At 43.2% G+C, this 13,411-nt stretch overlaps 1 protein-coding gene across 1 annotated transcript in view; it reads left to right on the plus strand.

Moving 5' to 3' along the window:
- The window catches only part of LOC109924121 (bromodomain adjacent to zinc finger domain protein 2A-like), a 131,504-nt gene that overhangs the window by 81,895 nt on the left and 36,198 nt on the right, over positions 1 to 13,411 (plus strand). The window contains 6 exon segments of the mRNA XM_048618801.1: positions 586 to 694; positions 3,845 to 3,946; positions 4,471 to 4,681; positions 8,812 to 8,873; positions 11,183 to 11,356; positions 12,374 to 12,628. Coding sequence (XP_048474758.1) covers positions 586 to 694; positions 3,845 to 3,946; positions 4,471 to 4,681; positions 8,812 to 8,873; positions 11,183 to 11,356; positions 12,374 to 12,628 — 913 coding nt within the window.

Below are 13,411 nucleotides of genomic sequence, written 5' to 3' on the forward strand. Positions count from 1 at the left end.
GTCTGAGTCTATAAAGTAGAGGAGCAGGAGCAGACCATATGGCCTGCTGTACCATTCAATATTGAATAAAATCGTGGCTGATTTTCAGTGTCAATTCCACTTGCCCCACCTGTTCCCTGAGTTTCTTGATTCCCGGCAAGATCAAAAACCTGTCTTATCTCATCCTTAAATATATTTGATGATGGAGCATTCATTATCCTCCAGGGTAGAAAATTCCAAAAATCCACAACCCTTTGAGTGAAGAAATTTCTCTTCCTCTCAGTCCTAAATGATGGTCCCCTTACCCTGAGACTGTGACCCCTTGTTCCAGATTGCACAGCCAAGAGGAAACAACCTTTCAGTGTCTATCCTGTCCAGCTGTTCAGAAATCTGCATATTTCAGTCAAATCACCTCTAATGCTTTTAAGTGCAAGAGAATTTACTCAATGTCTCATCTGTCTGTTCAACTCCTCTGACAGCAACGGTTCAAGATTCAGAGTCACACCGTTAATTGAAAGGGGAGCAAAGAGAAAGAGATGCTTTTTAAAAAAATAAATTTGTATTTGATTTCTGCTTCCCAAATAATAAAGTTATTGTGTTTGTCAGATGGAGGCGTGAGATCAGAATCAGGACTGTTGGGAGCCGCTTGCATGGGGAAACCACATATTACGCCCCCTGTGGAAAGAGGCTACGTCAGTTCCCTGAAGTTATTAAGGTAATTAACAGAAAAAAAGACAACTGCACAATGTGGGTAGCTTTCTAGTGTGTGATAACTGTGGGAGATACTGTAATAAAGGTTTTTATTTTTGTCTGGGTAACTTCCCTCCCCTCCAGAAGGCATTAACTTCTTATTGGAAAGTGGGTTTGCTGATGCCCCCCTCTTTTAACTCTTCCCAGTGCCATTCTTCACCTGTGAGCAGAGACAGTGAGTGCAATGGGACTTTTTGAATCTGTTTTGGAGTGGAGAAGGATGTTGCATGGGTTTGTGCCCAGATTCACTTCTCATCTGCTGACAGGCCGAGCTTGCTGTTTCTGCTTCTGGTCACCAAACAGTGGTTGATTTTAAATCAATTTTTAGCTTGACACCTCTGGCTCAGAGCTACACAGCGAGGTGTTGGAAGAGTTGCTTTCTACCCATTGCCAATTCTTTGGTGTGTGATAAAGATATTCACAAGTGTCCAGACCTCTTTCAGTCCTGCTGTTAGTCATGTCAGTGGAATGTATATAGACTAGGATTGAATGTTCCCAGGTCACTTAGATCAGTTTAAGGTAATCAGGCAGAGTCAACATGGTTTTGTGAAAGGGAAAACGTGTTTGACCAACCTATTGGAGTCCTTTGAGGAAGTAATCTGTACTATGAATAAAGGTAAACCAGTGGATGTATTGTGCTTAGATTTCCATAAGAGATTTGATAAAGTGCCACATCAAATGTTATTGCGAAATAAGAGCTCATGGTGTAGGGGATAGCATATTAGCATGGATAAAAGATTGGCTGGTTAACGTGATGCAGAAAGTAGGCTTAAATGGGTCTTTTTCAGGTTGGCAAGTTGTAACGACTGATATGCCACAGGGATCAGAACTGGGACATCAACTGTTTACAATTTATATACATGACTTGCATGAAGGGCCGGAGGGTTTGGCCGCCAAATTTGCAGATGACACAAAGATAGGAAGGTAAGTTGTGAAGAGGACATAAGGACACTGCAGAAGGATATCTATTAGTTAAGTGATTGTGCAAAAATGAGGCAAATGAAGTATAATGTGGGAAAATGTGAAGTTGTCCATGTTAACAGGGAGAATTAAAAAGAACCATATTATCTAAATGTTGAGAGTTTGCAGCGTTCTGAATTCCAAAGGGATCTGGGTGTCCCAGTGCATGAATCACAAAAGGTTAGTATCCAGGTACAGCAAGAAATTAGGAAAGGTAACAAAACTTTGTCATTTAATCACAAAGGGAATTGAAACAAAAGGAAATATACAGGGCAGTATTGAGAATGCATCTGGAGTATTGTGCACAGTATTGGTCACCTTATTTGTTTAAGGAAGGATGTAAATGCATTGGATGCTATTCAGAGAAGGTTACCAGACTAATACCTGGAATGACTAGGTTGTCATAGGAAGAAAGGTTGGCCAAGCTAGCTCTGTATCCACTGGAATTTAGAACAGTAAGAGGTGACTTGATTGCACCACATGAAGGCATACCAGACCATACGGCTGCTGTCTCATTACAGAGTGATGATTGGAATTGGTTTAATCTGACTGCCACTATGCCTCAGACGAGGGGAGAGATTGAGAAGGAGAATGCTTCATAGTGACCTCAGCCGGTATGGAAATTTAACTCAGTGTTGGCATCACTCTGCATCATAATCCAGCTGTCCAGCCAACTGAGCTGATTGAAGCAGATAAATCTGGAGGGGTTGTGACAGGGTAGATGTGGAGAGAATACTTCCACTTGTAGGAGAAGCTAGAACTAGGAGTTGCTGTTTAAAAAGCAGTGATTGCCCATTAAAATAGAGATGAAGTGAATTTCTTTCTCTCAGGTCTTGAGTCTTGGGAACTTCCTTCATGAAAAGGTGATGGAAGCAGAGTCCTTGAATATTTTTAAGGCAGAGGTAGATGGATTATTGTTAAACAAGGAGGTGAAAGTTATTGGAGTCAGCAGAAATGTGGATTTGAGGTTATAATCAGCAGACTGAATGGTCTACTCCTGCTCCTTTTCCATATATTTGATCCTTGGATTCTGCTGAGCTATGTGATATTGATGGTCCAATTGGTTTCAGTGCCCCTGGGTTAGAGAAGGAGATCAGCTCAGATTCACGCTCCTGAATTATCCAGTTGCTCCTGCTAGAAAGTTTGCAACCACTGGGCAAGGAGAGGATCATGCAGCCATGATAAAAACCCACTCTGTAGGTCTGAATAGGAATGCTGACCATTTGGAGAAGGCACTAGATGGCAGTCACCACCCATATAACCAGACCCATGTAAGGAGTTTTTTTTTAAAAAGGGCAGTTTCATTCCAGTGAACATTGTTCTGCTCTCAGAAGAAGCTTCACAAACAATTAGGTCCCAACCTTATTTTTGTTTTGTTCTTAACATTTTTAACAGTTGGACTGAGACTGATCTCTGAGCTTGATTCTTGCAAAGTGTGGTGTACCTATAGCTCACTAATAACTGGATCGGACCTTTTCATTTTTTCACCATGGCCATGTTAGGCTCCCTCAGCTGGGAAGTTGGGATTGCCAAACTACTGCAGACTTTTCATCTTCACTGTATTTGCTGCTCCCTTGGCCACCAGCGAACTCTCTGAGCATTGGGTGGTGTGTGTGTGTGTGTGTGTTTGTGTTTGTGTTTGTGTTTGTGCGTGTGTGTGGAAAGGTCACTCTGTGGGAGGCAGTGCAGGTGGTAGTTCTACTGACTTTCCCGAGAGACTTTCTCATTCGGTGACTAACAGCTAACCATGTCCTTTTAACAGGTTCAGTGTTGTGTGACTGGAATACTGCCTTTACCCATCACGTGCTTTACTGAAGAGTGTTAAAACCGTGTTAGTGATGGAAAAATGTTTCTATTTCTTTCCAGAAGTGACAGCCTTCCCCAGTGAGATCACCAGACTTTTTTGCTTTAAATCATAATGTGACAAGATCTTTTAAAGCTCCAGAGGGTTTAGATGCTTTACAAATTGTAGGAACCTTGTGTTTACTCTCTCGAGAATTCTAACAACATGGTTATTAAGCAGCAGTGAAAGACTGTTTTAAAAAAAAGTTAACCCTATCAGATTTATCTAGTCACCCTTCATTTTATGATAGAGTCAACCCATGAATTGTCAATTGGAAACAGATGAGACAATTTTTCTCCGTTCTTTTTCCAGTACCTGGTTCGAAATGCGGTGACAGAAGTCAATCGGGAACATTTCAGTTTCAGCCCCAGGATGAATGTGGGAGATTTTTTTGAAGCACGAGAGTCCTCTGAGGTTTGTACAGGCTTTTGTTCCTGAATATACATTTGACTATTTCATTTGGCTTCACTAAGGTTTTAGTGTCTTGCTTCCAATTTTAATCAAAGTTTGAGATTAGCAAGGGCTCTTGAGGAAAGAGGAAGTTTCTACATCTCGTAACATTCTCCAATGTTATGAGTGAGGATGCAATCTCAACCCACAATTCAGCCCATGTGTCTTTACTTTTGCTTGGGAGACTTAGAGGTTCTTCACTCATCTGTTGGTCCTCCCTTTCCTGCCAAACCATTCACCTTTCACTTGGCATTTTTCCCTGACAAGATTGGAATTAAAACATGCAAGGAATAGTTGGCATGATCCAAGACCCTACCACCCCTATCCAGCCTATTAGTATTACATCTCCCACTACCGAAAACATATTAAAGAACAGTGTAATGAGATGCATTTACATGGGGCTTCTCACACAGACTGAAGTCTCTGTTTTGTCCCTTCTTGTGTCCATCGAAAGCAATGATTTGTACTTTTTTGTCTGATTTATTTAGGGTGAGCAGTGGTGTAAGCTTAATGCGGAAGAAATCCCTTTACGGATTAAAGCCATGATGGGCAGACGGGGGCGGCCACCAAATCCGAACAAGCAACGAGCTCAAAAATCGCCAAAGGTCAAACGAGGCAAAGGAAGACCACCAAAGGTCAAGACAGTGACATTGCTCAACAAGAGCGAGTTCAAGCTCATGAAAAGAATTGAATCTCAAGGTACAAATTGATTTCATTCCTTTTCTTTCTTTTATTTATTCATTTATTCAGGGGATGTGGGCATCGTTGGCTGAGCTAGCATTTATTGCCCACTTCTACTTGCCCGTGAGAAGGTGGTGTTGAGCTGCCTTCTTGAACTGCTGCTGTCCATTTGGTGCAGATACACCTGCAGTGTTGTTAGAGAAGGAGCTCTGGGATTTTAACCCAGTGACAGTGAAGGAATGGCGGTGTATTTCCAAGTCAGTGTGGAGGGGAACTTGCAGGTGGTGGTCTGCCCATATATCTGCTGCCCTTGTCCTTCCAGATGTAGCAATGAATCCATTAAATGTAATATAATCCCTTCTGTAGCTTTTGTCTTGACATGTATATTAATCCATATAAAATGCGTGTTTTGCACTTTTGTGATTCTGTTCCTTCCCACCCTTCTCCCAAGATTTTCTTTCCTTCCTTTTTTTCTGTTGAAGACGCTTGACTCGTGCTGGGGTACAGTTCTAAAGGTGCCAGTGACCCCCAGCCTTTGTTCATATTTCAGTATAGACAGTTAATCACAGCTCAGTTCCATTATTGCCCAACTTATAAACGTGTGCTGTAGAGATTGGAACCAAGGCCAAGTGGATCTCATTGAGTATGAGATCCCTGATTGGGGTTGTTAACCTGGGCCAATCAGGGAGCCTTGGCTGACAGATATAAACAGGGGATTCAGAGCATCCCCTCATTGTAGGGACTGGCTCTGAGCTGGCTGGTCAGAGCCCATGTACTGTGCACAAGTAAATAAGGGGTGATTTGGTGACAGGATACTGGCCTCTGTGTAGTTATTTTATGTGCATAACACAGTAATTGGCACCGTAAGCACTGAAAATCAATCAGGTGTCAGGGCTGACTGATTTTCTTTCCCAGCCCCAACTCAGGGCTAGTTGCTGCCGTCCTTGGCCAATTTGGGATAGTTAAAAGCTTGAAGCTTCCTGATTCAATACTATTCAGATTATTCACTTAATGTCCTGCCCCTGTCAATTATGAACATTTGAACAAGGAGCTGGAGTAGGCCATTCAGCCCCTCGAGCTTGTGCCGACATTTAATAAGATCATGGCAGATCTGACCGTAACCTTAAATTCACATTCCCACCTACTCTGATAACCTTTCATCCCCTTGCTTACCAAGAATGCATACTCCTCTGCCTTAAATAAAAAAAATCAAAGCCTCTGCCTTCACCACCTTTTCAGGAAGAGAGTTCCAAAGACTGTCAACGGTTTGAGAGAGAAAAAAATCATAAAAATTTCACCTTGTCTCTGTTTTAAATGCGTGACCCCTGATTTTTAAACAGTAACCTCAAGTTCTAGATTCTAACATGAAAGGAAATATCCACTCTGCATCCAGCCTGTCAAGATTCCTCAGGATCCTTGAGCTGTCCTTGGAGATGTGCTTGTCAACAAAATAATCAAAAAGAAATGACTCATGCTTATCCAGCATTTTACAAAGCACTTCACAAGCAATGCAATATTTTAAGAGGTAGTCACTGTTGTAATGTTGGCAACGTGGCAGCAAACTCCCACAAACAGCAATGTAGTAATTTGTTTTTAGTCTTGTTGGTTGAGGGAAAAAATATTGGCCAAAACACTGGGGACAATTCCCCCTCGTTCTTCTTTGAAATAGTGTCTTGGGATCCGTGTAGGCAGCTGGGGCCTCAGTTCAATGTATCATTCAGAAGCCCACACCTGCGACAGCGCAGGTCTGCACTGGCATTTCAGCCTAGGCTTTTATGGGTGAAGTGGCACTTGAAACCAGAACCTGGTGACTCAGAGACACGAGCGTTATCAATTTACCCATTGCTGACACTTCAACAGACCTGGGTCGTTTGTTAGTATTTGTTCAGCTTGTTCCCTGATTAAGTGATTGGGAAGTCAATGGGTGCTCTCACCTTTGAGTCTGAAGGTTGAGGGTTCAAATTCCACTCCAGAGATTTGAACACAAAATCCAAGCTGATACTTGCAGTGCAGTGCTGAGGTAGCGTTGCACTGTTGGAGACGTCGCCTTTCAGATCAGATGATAGATCAAAACGCTATCTATCCTCTTGGGTGGATGTAAAAATATCTGGTGTAATTATTTGTTGAAGGGCAGGGAAATTCTCCTCAGTGTTCTGCCCAGTATTTATCCCTCAGTTCACACCACTAGAGCATTATTGCATTGCTGTTTGTGGAAGATTTTAGTATTGGATATCTGCCACATTTATATGTTACAGCAGTAACTACACTTCAAAAATACCTTGTTGTAAAGTGCTCTGGGATGTCTTGAGGTTCTGAAAGGTCACTGCTTAAAAATAAGGGGGTCACCCATTTAAGACAATGATAAGGAGAAATGCTTAATCACAAAAGGTTGTATTTGGATCTCTCTTCCTCAAAAGATGGCGGAAACAAAATCCTGAATATTTGTAAGGCAGAAGTGGATAGATTCTTGATTAGCAAGGGGGTGAAAAATCATGGGGAGAGTAGGTGGAATGCAAAGTAATCGGATCAGCCATGATCTCATTGAAGGCAGGGCACGCTTGAGAGGGCTACGTGGTCTACTTCTGTTCGAAATTTGTATGTTTGTATGCAAGTCTTTAGCTTAAACAGTGAGCAAATATGCAGCTGAAACTTGCCATTCTCCTCATTTTTTTTAAAGAATATTTTTACTGGTTTCTTGATCAGAGCGGCCATCTTTACACCATACACCTGTCTGAACCTTGGAACTGATGCAAAGATGAGGACCTGATCAAGTGTCCAACTGACAAGATTTGTAACTTTTCCTTTAATTTATGAACTACTTATTTTTACTTTTAAAGATTAAATATGAGGCAATATTTTTGAGTGAATAGAAGCATTTTTTGACCATAACATTGGAAAAGATCTGTTCAGCTGTGTCTGCTATTTTGCTAGGTGTACGGTATGGCCCAGGTTCCATGTCTCGTACCAAGACAGGCCAGTTGTCACTTTCCACACTAGAAATATATGGCTGACCATGTAAGGAAGCTGTTATAACAATATTCGCGTCAATAATACTCAATGTTCTGACCTCATGTATCGTCTTGCTGGTGTGCCAATAAACATCCAGCAAGCGGGCATTTTAAAATATGATGACAGGACTGATTCTGCAAGGTTTCTGCTCCTTTACCAGGGTAAAGTTGAAACTGTATTGAGTGTTGAAAGCCTCCCTTGGGGATTCTCGGTAATGGATCCTTCCACGGTTTGCTCCATATTTCACAATGAAGCCCAAGAAACAGATTGTTTATAATCAAGGCTATTATGAATTCTGGCTTGACTTCGGTGAAATATGGCCCACATTTTATTACATTCAGATGCTTCCTGATTGCTCATTATCTGAGCAGGACAGTTAGGGTCCAGTGCTTGCCCAGAGGGAGGTGTAATTGGCTGTAGCTCACACTCTCTCACATTTTAAAGGCTGGTCACAGGGCAGCATTATCAAAAGCCAAGGAAGAGGTTGTATGCCCAATCCTCTCAGTTGGCAAGAGGTGCAGACTTGTAACCGTTTAACTAGGGCGACCTCTTTTATCCCCCTCCTCACACACCATATAGAACAGTTGCATTTGTCACACAAATCAGAGATTCTGCACAGTAAGGGCCTAAAACAGATCAGCCACCAGTTATTAGATTCAAGCAGGTGTATAAATGGCGCCAGCATGGGCGGCACGTGGCTTAGTGGTTAGCACTGCTGCCTCACAGCGCCAGGAACCCAAATTTGATTCCAGCCTTGGGCAACTATCTGTGTGGAGTTTGCACATTCTCCCCATGTCTACGTGGGTTTCCTCCGGGTGCTCCAGTTTTCTCCCACAGTCCAAAGATGTGCAGGTTAGGTGGATTAGTCATGGGTAATGCAGGGTTACGAGGACAGCATGGGGTGGAGGGCTGGATCTGGGTGTGATGATCTTCAGAGGATCTGTACAGACCTGATGGGCTGAGTGGCCTCTTTCCGCACTGTAGGAATTCTAAGATTCTATAAATGGGTAACTGAACATATGACCCCATTCTGTGGCATTCCCCAACTCTCTCACTCCCTTCCTTCATTTTCCATTTAGGTTGGATGCAGTGTACTTGAAACCTGATTAATCCAATTCTCTTTTTGATTTTTTTTTAAGCTGTTCTGAATGAGAAAGAGAAGCAGAAGCTGAAGGCCTTGCTGAATAAATTGAAGCAAAAGGTTTGAAATTAAAATTGAAATTCCATCTGACTCCTCCCTTTCTTTCTTTGACATCTTTGTTTCCATTTCTGGGGATAGACTGGCCACTAATATCCACTATAAACCCACCGACTCCTACAGTTACCTTGATTATACATCCTCACTACCTGCTTCCTGTAAAGACTCTATTCCATTCTCCCAGTTCCTCTGTCTCTGTTGTATCTCTTCTGATGATGTCAATTTTGACAAGGGAGCCTCTGAAATGTCCACCTTCCTCCTCAACTGAGGATTCCCCAGCACCGTAGTTGACAGGGCCCTCAACCGGGTCCGACCCATCTCCAGCACTTCCGACCTCACTTCCGCCCTCACTCCTTCTCTTCCCTCCCGCAACAGCGATGGGTCTCCCTTGTCCTCACCTACCATCCCACCAGCATCCACATCCAAAGGATCATTAGCCACCATTTCCGCCACAAGACACACATTCCCCTCCCCTCTCTTGTCAGCCTCTGCAAGGACCGTTCCCTCCGGGACACCCTGGTCCACTCCTCCTTCACTCCCAACATCCCCTCCATGGCATTTTCCTCTGCAGCCGCAGAAGGTGTAACACCTGCCCAGTTATTTCCTCCCTACTCACTATCCAAGGCCCAAACACACCTTCCAGGAGAGGTAGGTACCTGCACTTCACTCAATCTAGTCTCATGCATTCGCTGCTCACAGTGTGGTCTCTACACTGGGGAAACAAAGCACAGACAGGTGACTGCTTCGCAGAACATCTACATTCTGCTCGCAAAAAAGACCCTGAGCTACCTGTTGCCTGCCACTTCAACACACCACCGTGTTTCCTGGCCAACATCTCTGTCTCTGGCTTGCTGCAGTGTTCCAGCGAAGCTTGAAGAACAGCACCTCATTTTCTGCTTGTGATCTCTATAGCCTTCTGGACTCCATATTGGGTTCCTCAACTTTCTCCCAGGTCCTTACCTCAACCCCCACATACCAGGCCTTGTTATCACATGGTCTGCTATTACACACAACTCATTGTTAGCTACTAATAGTCCCCATCGATAGCTACTCATTCTCCCAGGCTGATCGCTATCTACCCAGTTGCCTGGAGACCTGAGTATGCTGGAAATAAAACAGAATTCAGTTCTAATTATCACTAATTGGCCAAGCTTATCAGAGAAGCTGCAAGAGCAGCTTGTGTGGTAAATTCCCATGCTGATGTTACTCTATGGTTGTTTTCTGGGATTGGGGTTAAGGCAGTCCAGAGAAAGCTCTGATTTGTATCTAACCTGTGTTGCTAAGTACCTGATTCTGACATCCTAAGCAAAGAGGAAGAATGTACATTGGTTTGTTCTCTTCCCCACTCGAAAATTCTGATTGACATTGGTTCTGAGAGTGGATAAAATAGTAAGCAGAAGATGTTTGAACTTATCCACTTTAAATAAGGCTGGCCCTTTTCTATCCATTCTTGAAACTCCTGACTTACTGGGATACATGTCCACAGGTGCTACCAGTTCTCTACCACTTAGCTCAAAGGTCTATTCTGTATATATGTACTGGCTAATGCATAAGGAAGCAGCTTTGGCTGTTTCTGTCTTGCTTTAGTGTCCAGATACTAAGGCCAGTCATGCTGAGACCTGTTAATTCAGCACAAACCAGGGACTGAGTGTGGTATTGAGTACCTAGAGAGTGTAATTAATGCAGCAGTAGCCAGCGCACCCCCGCCGCCCCCAAAAAAAAAGCCTTGGTTAGATTCGGAGCATTGCCTTTTAATGACCAGCCTGGACTAATTGGATTGAGTAGTCAGTTTGTGTGCTGCATATTATCTGTAATTTCTATTGTTCTTTATCACTGTTAACAATCATGGCCCTGTAACAATTTATTATCAGTTGGTTTTACTTTGCTGATCTTGTTGCATTTGCTGGAACAACTCTGTATATACAGAGCCTAGTAGAACTCAGGCACAAGAACAGAGGGACACCATTCAGGCCCTCAGGCCTGTTCTCCCATTTAATTTGATCATGCCCATGGGATTCCTGGCTTCTCAACAGATGATGTATTTGTGGTCTGACTCCCTTAATGGCTCAGTTGGTAAGCACAGCGTGTGGCAGCCATATAGATCTGAAGGTTCAAGGTGCAATCCTTGGTCAAGATTGGGTTAAGCCTTCAGAGTCAAATAGGCCACTAGCCTCTGCCTGGATTCACACGGGAAGAATGGACAGCAAGTGTGCATGCGTATCAGCAGGAGTCAACGCAATTTGGAGGGTGACATTTGTCAAGGATAAGATGCAGTGAATCTCTACTGCTTTCTTTTCATCCTGTTACAACAGGGACAGACTCAACTAAAACCAGAGCAGAAACTGCAGAAAGCCCAAAGGGTGACAAAGGATCAGAAGGACAAGCAGGTGAAGAAACAGCAGAAACTGAAAGGGAAACAGCAGAAGCTACAGCTCTGGCAGGAGATGAAGAAACCCACTGAAGACCTGTATTTAACTGATCACAAGGTAAGCCTCTACCCTGGACCAAACCCAGAGTTAACTGCAAAAGGAAAAGGTCAAGCTCATATTTAAAACAGAGATTACTCCTTTGATGAATCCAAGCATTCACTATTTTCCCTCAATTTTATTGTCAGAAAATATTTGAGCGTCAGACTTAGTGAATGAAGTTAGTACTTCATTTAAGTGTTTGTGCATCGTTTGGGAACTTAGAAAGCAAGTGTCACTTAGCCATTCAACAGCATTGGTCATCTGAGCCTGATCCTGCCCTACACACATGCCTGCTGAGAGTCACTCAGGACTGAGGACTGGGAACCCTGACTGATTGATTGTTCCACAACCTATTCCAGGTGCCCACACCAGTACCTCAGGTGAAACCAGTGAACTGGCCAGAAAACAGGATTCAAACCTGGCACCGTTTCTGGTTGATGCCATTTACTCTCACACCAGTTAGCGACTGAATTGGCTGATCTGGGGAGGTACAAGCAACCTCGGCATTCCCGAGGTCAGGAGCGGAAAAACTCAGACGCAATGATCACTACCGACTTATGCAATGCTCGAAGATTTGCATGTGCAGACAACATTGGGTTTTTCTCAGATATTGCTGTTGACTGTGGTATGCTCATCATTGAGAATTCTATTAACTATTCACTTTTGAGGCATAAACATGGAGGATGGCTTCTTGGGAGAGATACCAGAGGTGGTTGCCAACCCTGGATGGATGTGAAATGAAAATGAAGTGTCCTGGTGTCCCCAGGAATTAATCCAGGGTTAGCAAACCTAGCCATGGTGCTTTCACCCTATGAGTCAGTACCCTCAAATAAGGAAGAGAAAAAAAAAGCAAGTAAATTTAGAGTTGTGGTGGACTCAAATATTGAACTAGCTGTTTAACTTTGCTTTATATATTTCTGTAGGTTTACTGTTGCCTCAGGCAACAGCAGTATAGTGATGGAGATGGTGTAATTACCTGGGTATGGTGGATGCAACTCCGCCATATTCATAGATATTCCTCCCTTTTTCTTTCAGCCTTTACCAGAGTTTGTCCCCATTCCAGGCCTGGTGCTTTCTGGCCGTGCCTTTTCTGACTGTCTCATAGTCATTGAGTTTTTGCACAACTATGGAAAGGTGCTCGGTTTTGACACCAGCAAGGATGTGCCCAGCTTGAATACACTCCAGGAAGGTCTGCTGAATGTTGGAGACAATATGGCTGATATCCAGGACCTGCTGATTCGATTACTCCAGATTGCAGTGCTCGATCCAGGATTGCCACATAAATACCAGGTATGGAGACTGAACCAGTGATTGTGTTCCAAATTCTACAGCAAAACCAAATGTAGCAGCACAGAAAGAAAGCTGGCTGATAGTTAGGGAAATGTGGGTTAGGGTTAATGAGTTTTAGCTCTGATTGGAAATGGGTTGGACATACTGTAGCCACAGGGGACAGTGTTAATTATATATCAGTTGTGTTCAATTTTATGTATGTGGTGGGCATTAGGTAGATGTTCTAGGCCCAACCATCTTCAGCTGTTTCATCAATAACCTTTCCCTTCATCATAAATTCAGAAATGGGGACGTTCACTGATGATTGCACCATGTTCAGCACCATTCACAACTCCTCAGATACTGAAGCAGTACTGAAGCATGTTCAAATGCTTCAAGACTTGGAAAATGTCCATGCATGGGCTAATAAATGGCTAGTAAAATTCGTACCATGCACGTACTAGGAAATAACCGTCTCAAACAAGAGGGAATCCAGCCATCACTCCATTGCTGATATTCCCCTCACTATCAATATTCTGAGAGCTACCATTGACCAAAAATTGAACTGAACTAGCCATATAAATACAGTGGCTACAAGAGCAGGTCCAAGGCTACATACCCTAACAGAGTCTCACTACCTGACTTCCCAAAGCCTGTCAACTATCTACAAGCCACAAGTCAGGAGTGTGATGGAATACACCCCATTTGCCTGGATGGGTGCAGCTCAAACAACACTCAAGAAACTTGATGCCATCCAAAACAAAGCAGAATGGGTGAACATATAGCAAATGTTTTGGTTGACAA

Source organism: Rhincodon typus, chromosome 41, assembly GCF_021869965.1.
Source record: "Rhincodon typus isolate 14 chromosome 41, sRhiTyp1.1, whole genome shotgun sequence".
NCBI lineage: Eukaryota > Metazoa > Chordata > Chondrichthyes > Orectolobiformes > Rhincodontidae > Rhincodon > Rhincodon typus.